The following is a 19,426-nucleotide window of genomic DNA, read 5'->3' as shown; positions in this document are numbered from 1 at the left end:
TATTATTTTTGAAACTTAAAAATACTAAAACTAAATAATGAATAATAGATTAAATGATAAAATTAAATAAAGAATGATATATTACAGAAATACGTATAATTTGAACAATAATCTTTTGTTATTTAGGTGCTGCTGGCAGTTGCATCAAAAAGTTCTCTACTATGCCCTTCCTATTCTGCAATTTGAACAATGTATGCGATTACGCCAATCGTAACGACTATAGCTATTGGCTTAGCACAACCGAGCCCATGCCAATGATGATGACGCCAATACCGGCACCGGAAGTTGGTAGATACATATCGAGATGCTCTGTGTGCACAGCACCGACCAGAGTAATAGCTGTCCATAGTCAATCCATGGCCATACCCCAGTGTCCGGGTGGCTGGAAGGAAATCTGGGTCGGATACAGTTTCCTCATGGTGAGAAATAAATCTCAGACTATATTTCAAGATATACTTAACCGAGTTCTTAAATTGAATCACGATTATTGCACTAATTTTTTAATAGAATTCCTTAGCGGAAACTATGATTACATGCAATTTTTCGCTTCTCAATTACAGCATAGAGACGCAGGCGCCGATGGTGGTGGTCAATCTCTAGTCTCACCCGGATCCTGTTTGGAGGAGTTCCGCGTCAGGCCGTTCATCGAGTGCCGTGGCCTCGGCACCTGTAACTTCTTCGCCACCGCGACATCATATTGGCTAGCAACCATCCGTGACGACGAGATGTTCCGCAAACCGCTGCAACAGACGCTCAAGGCCGACCATACATCCCGAGTGAGCCGCTGCGCTGTGTGCATCCGCCAACGCGTCAGCGAGGATCCTTACAGCAGGACGGCGGTCCTGAAACCCTTCACATCAAATAACGAACGTGCTCCCAACAATATTTCTGGGCGCTATCCAGCCGGGCCACGCCGTTATCCGTTCGTACCGCCCAATCGCGAAAGGTATCTCAGCCACAGGCGCCCACCACCCAATCACTACCGTAGAAGAGATCGCGTGCGCGGCAGGCACGGTGAACGACCGATAGAATCGTCCAACACTCTGTAGATTGGCAACACGAGCTGCACACACGCTCGAGAAGAAATAACATCAGTGACGTGCAAGCCTATGTATATAAAGAAGCAAGAGAAACTCTCTTTTTTTTTAAAATTAGTTAAGTTATATCCCGGGTCGGGTGCTTTAAACTCGTAAACCTTTTACATGGGATACAAAGACGCGAATAACGCATATAAATATCCAGGGACCAGCAGTGAGAAGTTTGCGATAAGCCAGACGCACGAGTTTGAAAAATACAAAGAAATCTTTCTTTCGGTTTATTTACAGAAGAAACCGTGTCACAATATAAATGTTAGTTAGAGAACACATTAAAGTATACGATGAATTTTATAAATTTCTCAGTGTTTTATCGATTTTTGTTTCCGGAAGTTATAATTAAACGGGAAATGTGTGTTATTTTTGAAACTCTTGTTGAACCAAGATCTGGACTGCTTATCTCGAAACATTCTTATCTTAGACTCTTCTGTTGCTCTTGGGAATTTGTCGGTGTTGCTGCTGCTTATCCTATGCACAAGGTTCATGCACCTAGTCTCTTCCTGCGTGCCCGATAAAAAGCGCCGCCGGCTGCCATGAAGCCATATAACTGCCTTTATGCCAAATAGAATAAAAAATCAGTCGCGTCCGACCATTGTAAACTGCCAATAACATCGCGTTTGCCGACGTGATTCACGAGATTACAGAATACGATAATATATTAAATTAATGTTACCTGTATGTTGTATCGCTATTCTAACTATTATCTTATATATCTCATTGAATAAAGATCTTTTTGTATAAGCTAATCGATGTCTTTCTAGAACATTTATCGCTTCTTTTATCAAATAAATTTCCATAAAAATGTCGATAAATTATAAATGGCATATACCATAAGAATGAATAAATATATCAAACAATGATATACACACTTAATAAATTAATCAAACACTGATATATATTAATAATTTCTCGAATTATCAATTTGAAACATAAAATTTTGTCTGATTGATGAGAAAACTAAAAAAGAAATTGAATTTTCTTATCTTATTTCTCTTTATCAACGAGATAAAACGATAATTATTTAAAAAAATATAAAACAATGATATTCTATAAAAAAAATAAATAATCTAAAATAAATATAAATCTCAATTTTAATAAATTTAATTTCTGTACTTTTTGATATAAAATTATGATATTTATATAATTTGATATAAAATTATGATATTTATATTTTGATAATAAAAAAATAATATATATTTTGTATTAGATTATCTGCAATTTATAAAAATATCACGTTGAATGTCTTCAGCAGATCTGAAAGCAACATAAACTGAGATAATTAAAGGAAAGGAGGGAATATCTCAAATGTTCGCAAAAAGCTATCTAAAAGAACCAACTGAAAGAAGCAAGAGCGTTGAAATTATTTGACAGTTTAATAAAAGGCGAACGGGCCTTCCAGGACACGCGAAGTTCACATACAAGCTCATCGTACGAAATGAACGTACACGGTGAGAGATCGAGATATTATATTTATATTTATAAAATTATTCATCATTAGAAAGCACATATGATCTATCTATATGACGTAATTTGCTACGCACACCCGCGTACGAGCGTGCCTACGAACAACGCACGCATCCACACACACATACACACGCGGCATCCACATACACTACACGCGTAAATCACTACGACGTTCTATCTCGCGCACACTGGCATAAGCACGCACACGCGCGGACATACACAAACATGTACGTGCATACTATAATCTCGTAATCTCTTTTTCCTTTGCCTTTCTCACGCTCTTACTCTTATTCACTCTTTTTCCTTCTCTTCTCTCTCTCTCTTTCATTCTCTCTCTCCTTTTATTCTTTCTCTCGTACGCGTAATATACGTATCCACACATTCACAGACGAGTACATGCCTATGTATGTACGTGTACATATTCAGAGTACCTCACGGATGTGTTTTTTTTACGGAGATTACAACTTTGTAACTGTTTTTTTAATTGGAAGAAAAAGCAACAGGGGACGAGCAGGCCAAATATTAATGTCATCACAGTATCATCATCATCATTATCATCACCATCATCACCATATGTCGTTTCCTCGCGCCACAGACAAAACGTTAATTCCTACGTTGATTGCTACAAAGTATCATAAAAAAGGCAACGAAAGCAACAACAACGCGCGCAAACAAAGACTTTTAACTTGTCATTATGTACATTTCAAAAGTTCCCGATACTAATTACGTGCTAATTATTATAAATAATCCGAAACTCAAACACACGAATCCCTTTTCCCTTCGAGAAAACTTTCAAAATTTAAAAAAAAAAACACTAGACGGACGCCATATAAATATAAATATAAATATAATTACACGCCAAATAATGCTAATAATTGCCACAATACGCGTCCGCCGAAATCACATTTGGAAATCACGACCGAAACGAAACGGAAAAGAGAAACGTTTTCCCCATTATACTCGCGCAGCAAGCAAATTTTCAACAATGCAAAAAAAAAAAAATTAAAGTATCGCCGACATATCTCGTTCTATTCGCGTTTATACCCGCGAGACCATCGTCACATACATTCAAAAACCTCTAGTAGCGATTTCTTCCAACTTTTAATAGGTGTGGTGAAGTTCCTGGAAAAATAAGACACTTGCGTGAGATTTCTTTCATATGTATGTATACACGCGTATACGCACATACACACGCGTAGCATCGTGTGCATATACACGTGTAGATGTCAATTAGAAGATTTCTTTTTTTTTTTCTCTCTCATTTATATAACAACAAATGTGTGTGTGTGTCGTTTAGAAGTAATTTAGTGTGCATCTAAGACCCAAAAGAGAATTATTACCGAGCTATGCAAAATAGAAGATCGATTTCCTCTTTTCTTTCTTTCTTTCTTCCTTCGTCTCTCGCATGTATAGATATATAAATATACGTCAATTTATATATCGATTATATATAAATAATATCCGCTCCTATTATTTATATATAACACGTACATAAACCCACTATACATATATATACATATACATTTATACAATATATATTTATATTTATATTTATATATATAAAGGTACTCTTACTATTGAATAGAAATATGAATATTCCATGTGTTCAATAATATCAATATTGATATATAATAAAATAATAATATAATAATTATCCTTACCATTATATAATAATATAGTAATTGCAACAAGAATATTGGTAATAGTGATAATAATAATGTCGATAATAATAATAATAATAATAATAATAATAATAATAATAATAATAATAATAATAATAATAATAATAATATTAATAATAATAAAATAAAATAAAATAATTAATAGTTATTAATATATAATAATAGTTATAATCATATTAACACAACAACAAGTATTCTTTGTCACATTTTGGTTGCAGATTTTCTTACAATCACAAATATATTATTCATAAATGTAATAGTCGAAAGGATGTTAAATTAAGGAGAATACGTGAATAGAGTGCTCTATTTCTTTCTTTCCTCTCTGTGTAGAATAATTAAATCCTATAAATAGTATATCTCTATCTTCAACAGCCAGTGGTATAGTAAAGTATACCTTTTTTTTGAGGTACCTATATATAGTTTCCTCTCCCCAGTTTTCCGCCCTTGTTGATATACCAAATACAATACTGACGGAGAACGTAACATGCACACACGCTCACACACACGCGCGCACACACAAATATAACATACATACACATACTCACATCTATCGACAGGTAAAATGCGGATGTGGGCTTATCGTCCTTATGCCTGCGATCGTCCTAGCGTATATCTCAGTATACAACTTATCTCCGTTCATCTTAAATCGGGATGAGAGTTCGACGAGAGAAAGATTCTTTTCAAAAAAACAAAAAAAAAAAAAACAAACAAGAACAAAGAAATAAACGTCGCGAATCAATTCTTTCCGTGTCGCGATATGTCGCGCGACCTCGATATTCCCTGGTGACACACGTACCGATCCAGGAAATCTTTACACAGCCAAACAAAAACGAAAACTTTTGGTCCTTCGAGTTCGAAAAGTAAAAGGAAAGGGAAAAAGTCCCGCTGTTCCCTCCCTTTTTCTCTATCTTTCTTTATATATGTATATATATATCTATCCATTTCTATTTCTAACTCTCCTTTTTATCTCCCTCCCTCTTTCTCTCTCGCTCGCTCGTCCCTTTTCTCCTCGCTTGATCGACGGGCAACATTCTAGAGAGCACCGCACGCTAGTTTTGCATTGTATTTGGTGATACGTATATGAATACTGACTCCGTGTATGGCGTTACATATAATACAATAGTATCCATTACGTATAAGAGTGTATATGCATCTTATAATCCTCTTTCTCTCACACATTTTTTTCTCTCTCCCTCTCTCTCTCTCTCTCTCTCTCTCTCTCGCCCTTTCTCTCGCACTCTTCCACGTTTTTACGTTCTACATCTCCGTTTCGATCTCCGCACACACTCAAACATATATTACATATAATCTTTTACTGCATGACGGGATGGTGGCCTGCAGTCACTCGGACAGTAGCTTCTGCAGCAACGACGACTTTGAATCACCTCGTGCCACCTCCTCCATAGTAGTCTGAAATCAAATGGTTTCGTGAGAACTGCGCTTTCATTTCTTTAAATTTATTTATTTATTATTACTTTTTTTTTCGTTGCATTATATGTCAATATAAATTTCAAAACCGATCGCGAAGAGAAATGTACAGAACAATGGAATGTTTGTAAAATTACTACAAGATTTCTGACACTGAGATTTGAATGGCTGATATCAAAATATCCTGAAATTACTTTAGATATACCAACAATTTATGAATTTTTAATCAAAATGATTCGCGAAACTAGTAACGTGTGATATCAAAAATTTAAGAAAATCAATTCGTTAAAATCAAGAATTTATAACATTGAAAAATTTATAAAATCGTTTAATAAAATGGAAAATCTTACTATCAAAGATCTATAATATCGAGATATATAAATCTAAAACCTTTTACAATTAAGAATTTATGGCACCAAGAGTATTTATTAAAGCAGATATTTCTGGTAATCGGAATCTGTGAATTTAATTATATATGTCTATAAGAAAACAGATGAAAGAATTCAAAATATATTAAAGCCAAAGATCCTTTAATCCCGAAATTGATTAAAATTGTAGATTTGCAAATCTCTCTCTAGAGATTAACTCCTTGAATTTATAGATCTTGTAAAAGATCTATAAATTCAAGGAGTTAATCTCTATAACGGACAATATCTCTGACAATCGGTTTGAAATTATTCTAATAGTTAAACAATCTATTGCATTTTTTTCTATCGTACATAAACATTGATATCTTCAAGTATGTAAATTTTCATATTTGTCTATATTTTTATAGAACAACTATTTAGATTTTCATAAAATTACACAAGAATGCATCCGAATGCCCATATCTTTAGTATTCAGATGCATGGATACTTTCAATGAGATGTAGATATATTCAAATAATATTTCATCTTGATATAAAAAAGAATAAAACCGTATTAAAGCAACATAGCAACTACACATTCAATATCTCAATGCATGATAATGGCTGCTATGGCAGCAAAATTTTTCGATCAAACAATGCTTCGTTAATTTTGAATATGTTCCTCACGATCATGAATATAAATAAAAAATAAATCCTTGTCTCTTTACAAAGTAAATATCCCGTAAGATTAATTATTTTATAATTGTTTCATTTTTAATCAGATATAATACAAAAATTTCTTAAATTTTATATTAATAAATATTTATTATAAGTATAGTAATATTAATATTATAAGCATAGTAATATAAATTTGTACTATATTAAAATAATATTGCATTTTAATATTATATTATCAATATTTTCTAGACTTAAAGAAGTTTTTTAACTATTTGCATATAATTTACACGAAAACTCTGTTACCGTAGAAGCATTTATTTTATACGAAAATTGTTAAAAAAGAGCTATATTGAAATCTACTGACATATAATCACGCGTTCATATGTTTTCTTTTTCTGTTTTCTGTTTTCTTTTCAAATAATTGTACTATATATATTGTACTATATATATATTTATTTATTTAATATAAAGAATATATATATAAATATATTTAAATATATTTAATCTAAAGAATATATATATATACTTAAAGATTCATATAAATTTGAAATTAGATAGTTTTCCTAGATACATCTCTTTCTGTAGCACTAATCTCCTCATGCATAAAAACAATCGTTCTCGAAAAAAAATTAAGTACAACGCGCAGATATCTAATTGGCTCACTGTGAAAAAGCATTACGATACTAGACGCACGTTATACAATGCAACAAATGGTAGTACGATTACTAATTACTCTGAATGAGCTGAAGCTTACAACACCATCACCCTATAGATACGAAAGAAGACATTTTACTTGGCACTGATATTATATGAATGCTTAATACGTATGAATGCATAGCGCTCTGAAATCTTAAAATTAAAAATAAAGTCAAAAGATAAAAAATCCAATGTGCTTCTAAAAAAATATATATGATTTCCTTCATATATTTAACATAATTAACATACATTTAAATTATTCTTTTATTCTTTCATACATATATATTTTAAATACGATATAATATGTAATAGTATTCATCATATTGATTAAATTATATTGATTAAAACAATTTAAATTAATTTAATAATATTGAAATAAAAGAGAAACAATTATATATAACTTTTTATAAGTTGTAAAATAAAAATTTGACAACGTGTTATTTTACACAATATATGATCTCTAAAATTGTATTTAATATAATAAATATTTTATTTACAAAAAATATAAATAAATTTGTCTAATTCAGAATTTAAATTTAAAAAAAAAAAGAGTTTAACGTGAATATTATTATTTCTCTCAAATTTTAAAGCTACTAAGATTAATTAGATCTTGTTTTAATTGAATTTTAAATTAAAAATATATTAAAGAGTAATATATTCGCATGAAATTAAAGGGAAATAAGATTATATCAATTAATTTTTAATTCCGATTCTAATACATAAAATAATAATAATAAAGATGTGTTTCTTCGATTATTTATAGTAACAAAAATACATCGGAAATTTGATACATAGTAAAAAAAATTTAAGTATTGTGTAATTTGACAACCGTATAAAATTTTTGCATATATTTTTATATTGCTGTAATTAATAGTTAAAATACTACCAATTATTTTCTATAAAAGATCATCTGATTAGCGGAATATTATACTGCTGACGCTACATCAGCCGTACGTTTGCATGAAGAAAAACGAAAATTTAAAAAAATTATTCGTAGTTAATCTAGCGCGAGAAGTATAATTAATTTTTACGCAAAATGCACTTATGAACGCGCTACGTTATGCAAAGGCAATTAATATGTTTAGCTAATGCGCCTTAATGAAATACACCTCGAACAAAAGTTCACTTGGTGTGATAATAAAATCAGTTTACTTAATGTAGCTACGTAAAAGAAAACAGCGTTTTTCATGGGCGTAAAACACTGAGTGTAAAACTTAAATGTCTTCAATTTATATTTGATAGATCTTTGTAAAACAAAGTGCCAGTATTTCTTAATAGAATTTAATAGAAAAAAAATTTATTTATGTAAAAAATAAATATTTTTATCTTTATCTATATAAAAATACTTTAAAAAGGACTTTAAAAAATTGTAAAAAGGATTACATAATAATTCAGTTTACATATGAAGATAAACTTTAATAATTCTTATAAATTAATATAAAAATGACATATAATTTTTAGTCTTATAATTTATAATTTTTAATTTTAAAAGTCTATGGAATAATTAAAAGACCCAATAAAACAATTAATGTTAAATGAAAACATGAAAATTCATTCAACAAAAGTCCTCTTATAAAAAATATAAATATAGATAAATTAACATAAATAAAAAAAATTATTTCTATGCAATTAAATATTTAATTCTTTCCTGTTCTCTTTATTTCTTTATCTAAATAAAAATGTAAAGAAATAGAAATAAATTCATTAAAATATACCTTTAATATTGTATGTAAAGAAATGGAAATATAAATCCATTAAAATGTACCTTTAATATTGTATGTAAACTATCTTTCTCCACATGATTTAAAAAATATTTTTTTATTTTAATTTGATCAACGAGAAATAAAATAACAGAAAAGAAAAAGAAAAGTAAGAATAAATTCTATAACTATGAAGCCAATCCCTAATAGAAATGAAATATAAATTCTTAAATTTTGCCAAATAAAGTTCATAAATTCTCCCTAATTCAATTATATTTTCAGAATAAATTTTAATTCTATAAAGTAAAAATTCTACTCTAGCATACATGAAATTAAATTTTCTACTACCGCTATTACAGAAAATCATTACTTATGAAAGAATCATTATTTATGGGAGTAACAATATACAATAATGCCGAGATATTGGCCATCAAATGATGACCTGCACATGCATGTATAAAGAGAGCGCTAAATTACAAAATTAATGAAAAAAAAAGTAAGTATAATCCCCTACACAAGTTTTACGCTCAGTGCGCATAATATAGAGAGAGATCATTAAACATGTTTCGTGCACAATCAGTTCTGAAGCCAAGCGTATAGAGGGAAGACATAGCATAACAAAATCAAAAAATTATGTAAAAGTAATTATATTGTCGGAATGTGGGGTTCTTACCCTGGAGGACGAGGGGGCACTTCCGGCGCTCCCAATGGCCCAACTCTTGGCGGGGCCATCGCTAACCACAGCCTCACCTAGTTGGGACATCGTAACAGTAGATGTTACCACAATCTTTGTAGAATAAGATATTATGCCTCTTTTTATAAGAAGCGAGAGATTACGCGTAATGAATCAGGAACGCACGTGCTGATTACACGTGTCTCGATTTATGCATTGATAATTTCTCAATCTCGATCGAGGCCTCGCTTTTGCCTCTCGTGAAAGATCTATCGAAGCGCCAAGCAACGCAAACATTAGATTATCGCGTTAAGATCTTAATATTTGCTCCGATAAGGAACAATAAGTCTGCTTTCGATACAAAAACTTTCGAGACTTTCGAGATCTACTCGATAAAATTTTTCCCCATTCGTATCATTTGCATTAAATATTTTTTTACAGCATAATCATATCTTTGCCAAAATTCAATAAGACAGAAACAGTATTTTCTAATTCACTTTTATTTCAAAGATGTAAAAAATAAAATTTTATTTAAAAGATAAGTCTTCGCATTCAAAATTATTTTTAAAAAAATTCATAAAAAATTCATAAAAATTTTTATACATATTTGCAATTTATAATTTCTATATAAATCTCATGAAAAGAGAGAAATATGGAATCTGAGGGAGATGCGTTGTATAAGTGTAATTAGTTGTAATAACCGCGTGCGATAACAGATCTAGAAAAAATGTGCATGATCTACGAGGGGGAAAACTATACACAATTGCCTGTAATACTTTTTCACAGTATTCACTCGTGAAATTCATGTCATATGCGAGAAAATCAAGACTGTGGAATTACAATATGTATTGAAGCTGCGAGAGATTGTGGTTCGATAAAATTCAAGGAGAAAAATAAATAAAGAGATGATGCTTCTCTGTGCACAGAAATGCACAGAAATGCAAACTTATTGAATGCATACTTATTAAATTTATCTTGCCTTATCGCGACGGTAAATCTTCGAATAATCGGAATTTCTATGCTTCGTGTACGCTTAAAATTTAAAACGTACTATGAAATCTCACATTTTGCAAATAAGTAATTGTTACTTGTGTCACATTTGTAATATCGCAAAAATATCGCAAAAATATAATTCGTACTATCTACAGCATATAATAATTTGCTGTTTATAATTATTTACAAATTAAATATTTCTAATTAAATATCTCAAATTATATATTTCTATCAAAAACGCGATAATCAAAATTGCGATTATTCCTATTCTAATTCCAAACAATGCACAACTGTCATCGCGCATCGAGAAAAAAATATTAAATATAAAATTAAATATTAATTATTAACTACATATTAATAGAAAAATTTAATTTTTCCAAAATCCTCAGTTCTTTGCTGGTGATCTTTCAAACAAATTCAGCCGTATAGCTAATCATTTTTTTATACAACTTGGATATAATTTTGGAATGCAGACGTATATGATGCACACATACCTGCAGAAGACATCTCGAACGTCAGACCAAGTGCTTCAAGATCATCCTGAGAAACTTGACCAGAAAGATTGTTCTGTAGGTTGTTCGGCACTCTCTGTTGCTGCTGCTGCTGTTGCGTTCGCGCACCGACAATTGCCCGCAATTCTTGCCGCACAAATTCCGAGGTGCTGGCATTACCTGAGACAATAAGAAAAATTTTTATGAGCAAATCGTCATGGCAATTACATATCGTGTTTCTCTCCTCGTACGTCGCACTTTTCAATTTCTACCTATGCTGCTGATGATCTTAAAAATATATATCGATTGGACGAAAGATTACATTAAGAGTTTACGAAATTTTACTCAACTATTGTCACAATACAAAAAAATTATATGGCATAAAAATTTTGTGACAATATCTCAGAATATAAGTAAAATAAATACACTTTATATGATAAATTTAATTTTTTCGATTGAAAATAGAGATGACTTTATTTGTCGTTCAACAAGATATTAAAAAAATATCTACATCGTGTATTTTTTCTGAATATAGATCGATTTTTTCTTTTTGATAAAAATTAGAATTTATGTTCACATTGATTTAATTTCATTTTTAAAAAAAAACATTTTTTTAACTTAAATACAGTGTCTTCCAAGTGAGATTATGAGTTATATTCTTATTTTTGAGCAAGCGATCAACATTATTCGATATCGAAGAAGAAAATTTTAAAATATGATTTTCTTCTTATTTTATTTTATCCTAGAGTCCTTTATTACATGCGATGAATTATTTGTTTTGAAAAGAGCGGAGCCGGTTTAAGCGAACGGATTCGAAAGGAATCAACACGTGTTACTAAATAGAAACACCCTATAGAAAAAGAAAACTGCGATATATTATAGCAAGCTACATCTTTGTCTAGTGCGAACTTTGAGACAACGACCGTTTTCTAATAACAATAGAAGACAATGTATTTTGATAATCAAATATAAAACTAAAATTCTGTTAAAATATATAATATAAATAATATTTTATTATTTATATTATTTATATTTATATTTATTATTTATATTTAATTATTTATAATTATAATAATATATATAGACCTACAAGAATATTAATGTGTCAACAATAAAAAAATAAATAACATTTTATATACAAAATTAACAAATTTCTCTCGTGCTAATAAAAAGCCAATGCGCGGTGCTTGGGATGTAAATTATTATATATTTCTCTTGGCACACAATTACGAATATAATAATTGAAATCGAATAATAATTCAGTCCTCTCTTCAGATAGTCAGCAATAATCACAAGTCAGCAATAATCACATGCGAGGATAAAATGAAGAATAAAACCAGTCAAAGGTAAAAAGGAAAAACGATACAATTTTGAATTTTAACACATATAGAAATTGTGACGAGTTTGATGTTGAAAAAAAATTATCTCACATGCTTCCAGGATTTTGATTACCGTGCGTTGGCTTTTATTAGCTCGATTTTTCTATCTTGTATATTGTACATTACAGAGGGATTATTTTTTTCTTTGTAAATAATATTCTATTTTTTTGCCTCTGTAATTAAGAGAAAATACACGATGTACCTCGAGGCCATCCTATATACTAGATATAAAAATTGCATATGACGAAATCCTTTACAAGACAAGTGGTGCATACATTATGATAGAGATCGATGAGAAGGGGCTGATGCGCAAAATATAAAAATATTAATCACGTAAGCTCGATGCACTGTACATAAAAAGGCTTCGTCGTGTTAGTAAATGTTTCCACAGCGCGTAGAAATAAGCGGTGCTTGAATTCATTTTTTTACATTGAAATGTTATATTACACAGATGAACACAACATGTGTGACAATGAGAAAATGATGATTCAAGATGGAGTAAATTCGACATCATATTTGCCATTTTAAGCGCTTCCTGCGCCTCGCAAGAAAGATATACGAAAAATATACTGTTGCCCTTCCTTCCACATTCCTGAAAATGCTTTAATAGCGTCAATGTCATTAAAATTCTAATGCAAGCTTATGCTACGGTATTTTTAATTTATAAATACGCTTTGCACACTACGACAATATTACAGTCGGACTCTTCTAATATCAATCTTTGTTCTCAATTAAATAAAACATATAGTAAATTTCTTTTCTCGCGCTCCTTCATTATTTTATACTTGCCATTTGATCGTGTGCATAAAATGAAAATAAAATTATGAAGGAGCATGATAGGTTGTTAGTTTCAAGAATTGAGATTAGGAGGATTTGAATCTCTAGAAAATTTGCCTGTTCACAGTAAGAAGACCGAGCGGTCTATTCTTTCCAAATCAAGAAAGTGACAAAGAATAGTGACAAAAATTCAGGTCAAAAAAAAAAAAAGAGAGAAAATAATAGATTTTTTTCTCTGCCAATGAATGCAATTCTTGCTGCCTGCATTCTATTATGTTAGAAAAAGATGAATATACTACCATTATTTTTCTTCTTTTTTTTTTACGCCTTTTTCTTTTCTTTATATTTACAGCTTGTGGCGTTTTCCGTCTATTCTCACCACGTTTATTTGAGTTGAGATTAGGAGAGTTCGACTATAGAAGATTTGCTCGATGCCGATGAGTCCAAGATTAAAGGACTACATATATTTCCTAACTATAATCACAATAAGATATAGCCGAATATAATATAACGCAATTTCGTGTCGGAAACTTTGACATTGTTAAAGCAAAATTATCTGTGATTATACGATGAGATACGTGGACGATAATGGCATTTGCAATGTTCGATTATCAACGTTATTATACTAATTATAATAACATTGCTTTCAACAATTTTATTTAATAAAAAAAATTAGAGAAATAACATGAATAGTAAATTTTCTCAAAATAGCAAAGTCACAATTTCGTGTATAATGATTTCGTATAGTAAAAAGTTCGTAATATAAGAGTTATACGTTTTTGTCGATTGAATTATTCGAAATTTGATCAACTTCGGTGCAATGTGATTGACATTAGGGATCTAGTAAACCTTTACATTAATTGCATTTACATCAATTTTTACCATTACATTAATTTACATTAACCTAGTGAAATTTCTCTCTTCATATTTTTGACCTCTTAACAAATAAAAATATATAAAGAAAGAAAGTACATTAATGTAAAGGTTTAAAGTACCTTAGAGAAAGTACATTAATGCAAAGGTTTATCTATATTTCTAAAATCACATCTATCTATGTCACTTTATATTTCTAATATTAAAGGTGCACAAATATATAGCGCGCTGAATCTGATCGTGTCCGTGTACATGTGTATACAAATAATTTTTTTCTAAGAAATGGTATGTCGAAAATATGAAATATGATGAGCAACATTATCATTAGTTAAACATTTGATGAATAATTGAAAGCATTACATGCAACATTTAACATATAATTCTATATTTATAGAAAGCTAGATTATGTTTAAATGCATAAAAGTAACTTCTTCAAGTAACTGGGACATAGTCATGATTTTTATGAATTTGTGCCTAATAAATGTGACTGTTATTATATGTTTTATTTTTTGTATTTTAATTTATGTTTTCTTCTAACAAAAATATGTATTTACAAATTTTTGTTATGCGCACAGCGTATTGAAATATCAATCAGGTTCGCGAAAGAGAGCATAATTTATTTTATTTAAACGTACAAGTTTATTAAAGAATACACAATGTAACTTAATAAATACATTTGAAAGGACTTTGATTTAAAACATTATTGGGCACATGGTGTTTTTAGGAAGGGATTATTTAAGCACATTAGAAGATGTAACAGATAGAGAGATGAATGAATATTCAAATATAATATTTATATCGTGGAGGTCTAAATAGATGTTGTAAAAAAAAAGAAAAAAGTGAAAATGGGAAGAGAGAACATGAAAGAGAGTTGCCATGAGCCCAATTCATGCATTAGATCGTTTTTTGCGCCTGTTGCTGTTTTCGCTGTGGTTGGTGGCGATAGTGATATTGGTAATTGAGGTGCTGGTATGGTAATAGTGATAATTACAGTTTATTAACGAAGTAGCAGGGTGTGATAATGATAATGAATTGTCACATGACATTAAAAAGTCATATGACTTACCACCCAGTTGGTGATTGACAGGATTACCGGGAGGCAGTGACCTGGCATCCTGCGCCTCCCCGCCAGACGGATAGAGCGGGACTGACGAGCGATCGTAACAGAACTGACTGTTCTGCATGTCTGCCGTGTTGAGAGTGTTGGCGTTGGTGTGTTGTTGGTATAGCAATGGGGTATGTTGTTGACTGGAGAAGTGTTGTGTATTGGTGTGTTGATTGTGAGTAGGTGTTGCCGGGCAAGCCGAGTGTGAATGACTAGGTGAAAGAAGCGGTTCCTTACTTATTCCGCCGTAGTGCCGAGGCGAGCCGATTCCACCTGTAACATCAATCGTGTATAGCCCGGGTTGTCCTCGGCCAGCTTTAACAAATAACGCTTCTATTTCGCATATATCATGCCAACGTTCGCTGTCAATAATCACGCACATAATATCGAGATCGAAATCTATACGTTAAATTAATTGATTAATTAAACAGCACGCACCGACTTTGAATAATGTACCTCCGGAAAGCGAATCTCGGTTCTGCCAGCTGAAAGCTACAAGCAAGTATGCTAAATAAATAAAACTTTCAAGAGTCTTTAACTTGCGTATAAATCTTTCAATTTATCTGACGATGCTATTTTCGTTTGATATTTCTTGCAAACGATTGCAAGTAAATATATAAATAGACAAAATGGCTCTTTATAATTAGACACGATTACGTGAATGCCTTTCGAATCGAAAATGCCTTTGTAATAGTTTTTTTCTAGCATTTATAAAAAAATCTCTGTTTTCTTTAAATAAAGTCATATATATGAGAAATTAATCAAAATTAACATTACTACGTGTAATGTTGTAAATCTCAATTTAAAAAGAATTATTTTATAAATTAGTCTTATTCAATTTTTAAAATATGCTAAATTTTAAATTTCTCATGTTAATTATTATTTTAAATCTATTCTAAAAAAGAAATTTAAATTATGCGAATGAAAAAAAGAAATTTATGTAACTTTGTGTTTGCGATATATAAGACAAATAAGAAAATTAGAGATAATAAGAGAGATAACAAAGCGTCGCAATTATTTCTAGTGTAACACACCATGGGCCAATCATATTCAAAGATTATAAATCAGATTATGCAAAAAATTTGCTACATTACTCAGAATTACGATATCCTTTTCCCTTCTATAAAGGATTCGTATGACACAATATCACACAATTCTATTTACAGAAAAACATCGAGAGATATACAGGCATAAAAAGATACTAATAAATCTATGCGCATACCCGACTAATCTACATATGGCGCTTCCACAATGTTCAATAGATTAAACAAAGTTAATCTTAATCTGTACATACTTACCCATCTCAAAGTCTTTTGTATATTTCGATCACATCTTCCATCGCGCGTATAATAAAACCGGTTTTGTATCGAAAATCAACTCGATCATCTTCCATAAAAACTAGTATGTACGTCCTAATCTAGGATATCTTTACTATCCGAAACAAGGGAAATTGATCTTGACGAATTTAAACACGTTAAAAACCGCATGTTTACAACAAATTTCGCGCTTATTAATAAGTAAAAGGAAATGATAATTACACGGCACGGCTTATATAATTATTATAATTAATATAACATTCCTATTAATTTTATGTACAAGCCGATTTACCAATGTTAAAAATTATATCTTATGCAATGGAACAAAGCTGTAATAACACAATTCATTCTGAACAACTACATAGTAATTTTCTTGAAATTGCCATGCAGAGTTCTCTCTTCAAGTCACCAAATTCAACGTATTCAAATTAGTTAATAGATATAGTTAAAAATACATGTTAAACATGGTAAAACGACTTTTCGACGACGCTTATCTCTAATCTTACAATTAGATGTATAGAGTTTATCGCATTTTTTTCGCAATGCGCGCGTACATGATGTAAAATCCCTTAGTCATTACGCTTCATTCCTACTTAACAGTATGTAAAATATTCAAATATATCATTTTATATTATTTAATAATCAAATATATATCACTTTCTATCGTTTAATAATATCATTTTCTATTATTTAATAATATCAGAATAGAAAAGATACTAAATTTTGTATATACATTTGATTATCTTGACTAATGATAATCTTATCTACCTATTATCGCACGCCTAATAACTGGATCATTTGAAATCCAACGCAGTCTATTAATGTGAGAAATCGTATGAGAATACGTACCTGGCAATTGAGTTGTAGCAGAAGGCGTGGACGTGGCTCGTTGCAGCCGATACTGAGCTGACGGGTTGGGCGCACCGGTTGTAGGACCCGGTGTAAACTGACTGGCCGTGGGGGACGTCGGTGGAGGAAACGTTTCGGTAGGAAACGGCGATTGCCGCGCAGATGCTGGCGTTCCCGGCGATGGCATCGATCGCTGCTGCTGCTGCAACTGTTGTTGCGCTGTGACCTGCTGCTGCGGCCTCACCTGATTGAATAATCTCGGTGTGTTGCCATAATTGCCCTAGCGCATATATTACGATTAAATATACTAAAAATTAAAGGAACACGCGGAAATATTGCTAGAGAAATAATGAAAATCAAAATAACGATAAAAAAAAAACTGAAAATGATAGTTCTAGATAATTTTTGCACATCGTATTAATACTTATATATATGTCTGACATTTACCTAACGTACCATTTGCTTAAATATTAGTTTAAGTTCTTTATTTATTTATAATTCTATCCTTTGAATGAAACGGAAAATCAGCTAATTTTCAACTAATTTTAATTAATATTTATAAAAACAGTTGGTATACAAATATACCTTTCTGTTCTTGTGCCGATCTGATAAAGTAATAATATGTTCGCACTCACTTGCGTCACCCGTGGCGATAGTGGTTGTGGATGAGAGAACGGCAGTATACCGGCTGGAGAATGCGGCGAGAGTCTCGCTGGGGCGGACACTTGTTGCCCACTGTTGAAGTTGTTATTCACAATGGGACTATAAAAGAAAGAATCCATATATACGTATACAGCGAGAGATTTTTATATGTATAATTATACGTTCAAACGTTATGGAATACTTACTGTTGCGGCATCGTTGACGGATGGGAATACGAGTGAGCGAGTCGATGAGTAGAAGCCATCTGGACGGATCCCCCATATCCTGGAGAGATTTGCGAATCTGGGACACTCGATCGCTGAACAAAAAAAATTATACATTCGATTATTTTAGTATATTTCACGAATTTTTAACGCAAAGCGTGGCAATCGGATATTTCATTAGATTTAGTATATTTCACGCACTTCTGTAATAAACTACATACCTGCAACGATACATTTGGTGGTGCAACAGTATTGTTCAGAAGATTATCGATGTTATGAATACTGCTATTGATTTGATCCGTCGCGGTGGCGTTCGACGGGATAACCATTTGCTGCTGTTTTTGTTGTTGCAATAATCGTTGTTTCATTTGCTCCTGTTGATGTTGCTGCTGCTGGTGCTGCTGCAGAAGATGCTGCTTCGAACGTTGTTGTTGTTGTTGTAATTGCAATTGTTGTTGCGTAAATTGACTGGTCTGTCTAACGCCTGGCTGAGTGAACCTGATTCTGGACTGTTGGTACATTGGAGGTGGTTGGTAACTGTGACTAGTTGTCACAGGCGCAGTACCCAACTAAAATAAAATTTAATAATTCGTCATTTGATGCACATTATTCTGTAAGACAAGATAAATTGAAAAATGTAAAATTAAAGGCTTAATTCAGAAAAAGGAAACTTACCGCAGTGGAATAGGCTGGTGGAGTACCAGGCATAGTTATGGTGGAAGACGTTGGATTCACGGCAGTCTCGCATAACATCAACGACTTCTGGATAGCGTTAATTGCCATTTTCTCGTTCAGAACGTTCTGAGGCGCTTCGATAAGGGGATTTAGGAGATTCGCTATCGGAGACGTATCTATTAAATAAAAAATATAATCTTTTTATAATGATACAATTACTTTCGCTGCCACATCTTAATTGCATTATGCTCCTTGCAGAGAGCTGATTATTGTAAGAGCATTCGCACAATTATTCAAATGTATCGTTGCTTACAAGTCGAATCATGTTACAAATAATAAAC

The 19,426-nt window shown here is 31.5% G+C and overlaps 2 protein-coding genes across 13 annotated transcripts in view; one reads left to right on the top strand and one right to left on the bottom strand.

Moving 5' to 3' along the window:
* The window catches only part of LOC105254668 (collagen alpha-1(IV) chain), a 51,741-nt gene extending 49,901 nt beyond the window's left edge, over positions 1-1,840 (top strand). The window contains exons 26-27 of the mRNA XM_011263494.3: positions 127-419; positions 561-1,840. Coding sequence (XP_011261796.1) covers positions 127-419; positions 561-1,049 — 782 coding nt within the window. The 3' untranslated portion in view covers positions 1,050-1,840. The remainder of the gene's footprint in view (positions 1-126; positions 420-560) is intronic.
* Positions 1,841-5,433: 3,593 nt separating this feature from the next.
* LOC105254664 (nuclear receptor coactivator 3) overlaps positions 5,434-19,426 on the bottom strand; it is a 115,293-nt gene continuing 101,300 nt past the window's right edge. For 8 of the 12 annotated variants that reach the window (XM_011263483.3, XM_025413209.1, XM_011263484.3 and 5 more), the window contains 9 exons: positions 19,086-19,261; positions 18,632-18,979; positions 18,393-18,505; positions 18,180-18,306; positions 17,545-17,824; positions 15,341-15,652; positions 11,249-11,425; positions 9,762-9,838; positions 5,434-5,650 (listed from right to left, as the gene is read on the bottom strand). In XM_011263483.3, the coding sequence (XP_011261785.1) occupies positions 5,582-5,650; positions 9,762-9,838; positions 11,249-11,425; positions 15,341-15,652; positions 17,545-17,824; positions 18,180-18,306; positions 18,393-18,505; positions 18,632-18,979; positions 19,086-19,261 (1,679 nt within the window). In that variant the 3' untranslated portion in view covers positions 5,434-5,581. The remainder of the gene's footprint in view (positions 5,651-9,761; positions 9,839-11,248; positions 11,426-15,340; positions 15,653-17,544; positions 17,825-18,179; positions 18,307-18,392; positions 18,506-18,631; positions 18,980-19,085; positions 19,262-19,426) is intronic. The other 4 variants (XM_025413210.1, XM_025413212.1, XM_011263482.3 and 1 more) reach the window with 3 other exon arrangements.

Source organism: Camponotus floridanus, unplaced genomic scaffold (genome assembly GCF_003227725.1).
Source record: "Camponotus floridanus strain SB8 unplaced genomic scaffold, Cflo_v7.5 scaffold62, whole genome shotgun sequence".
Classification (NCBI taxonomy): Eukaryota; Metazoa; Arthropoda; class Insecta; order Hymenoptera; family Formicidae; genus Camponotus; species Camponotus floridanus.
This window is presented reverse-complemented; position numbering and strand designations above follow the sequence as displayed.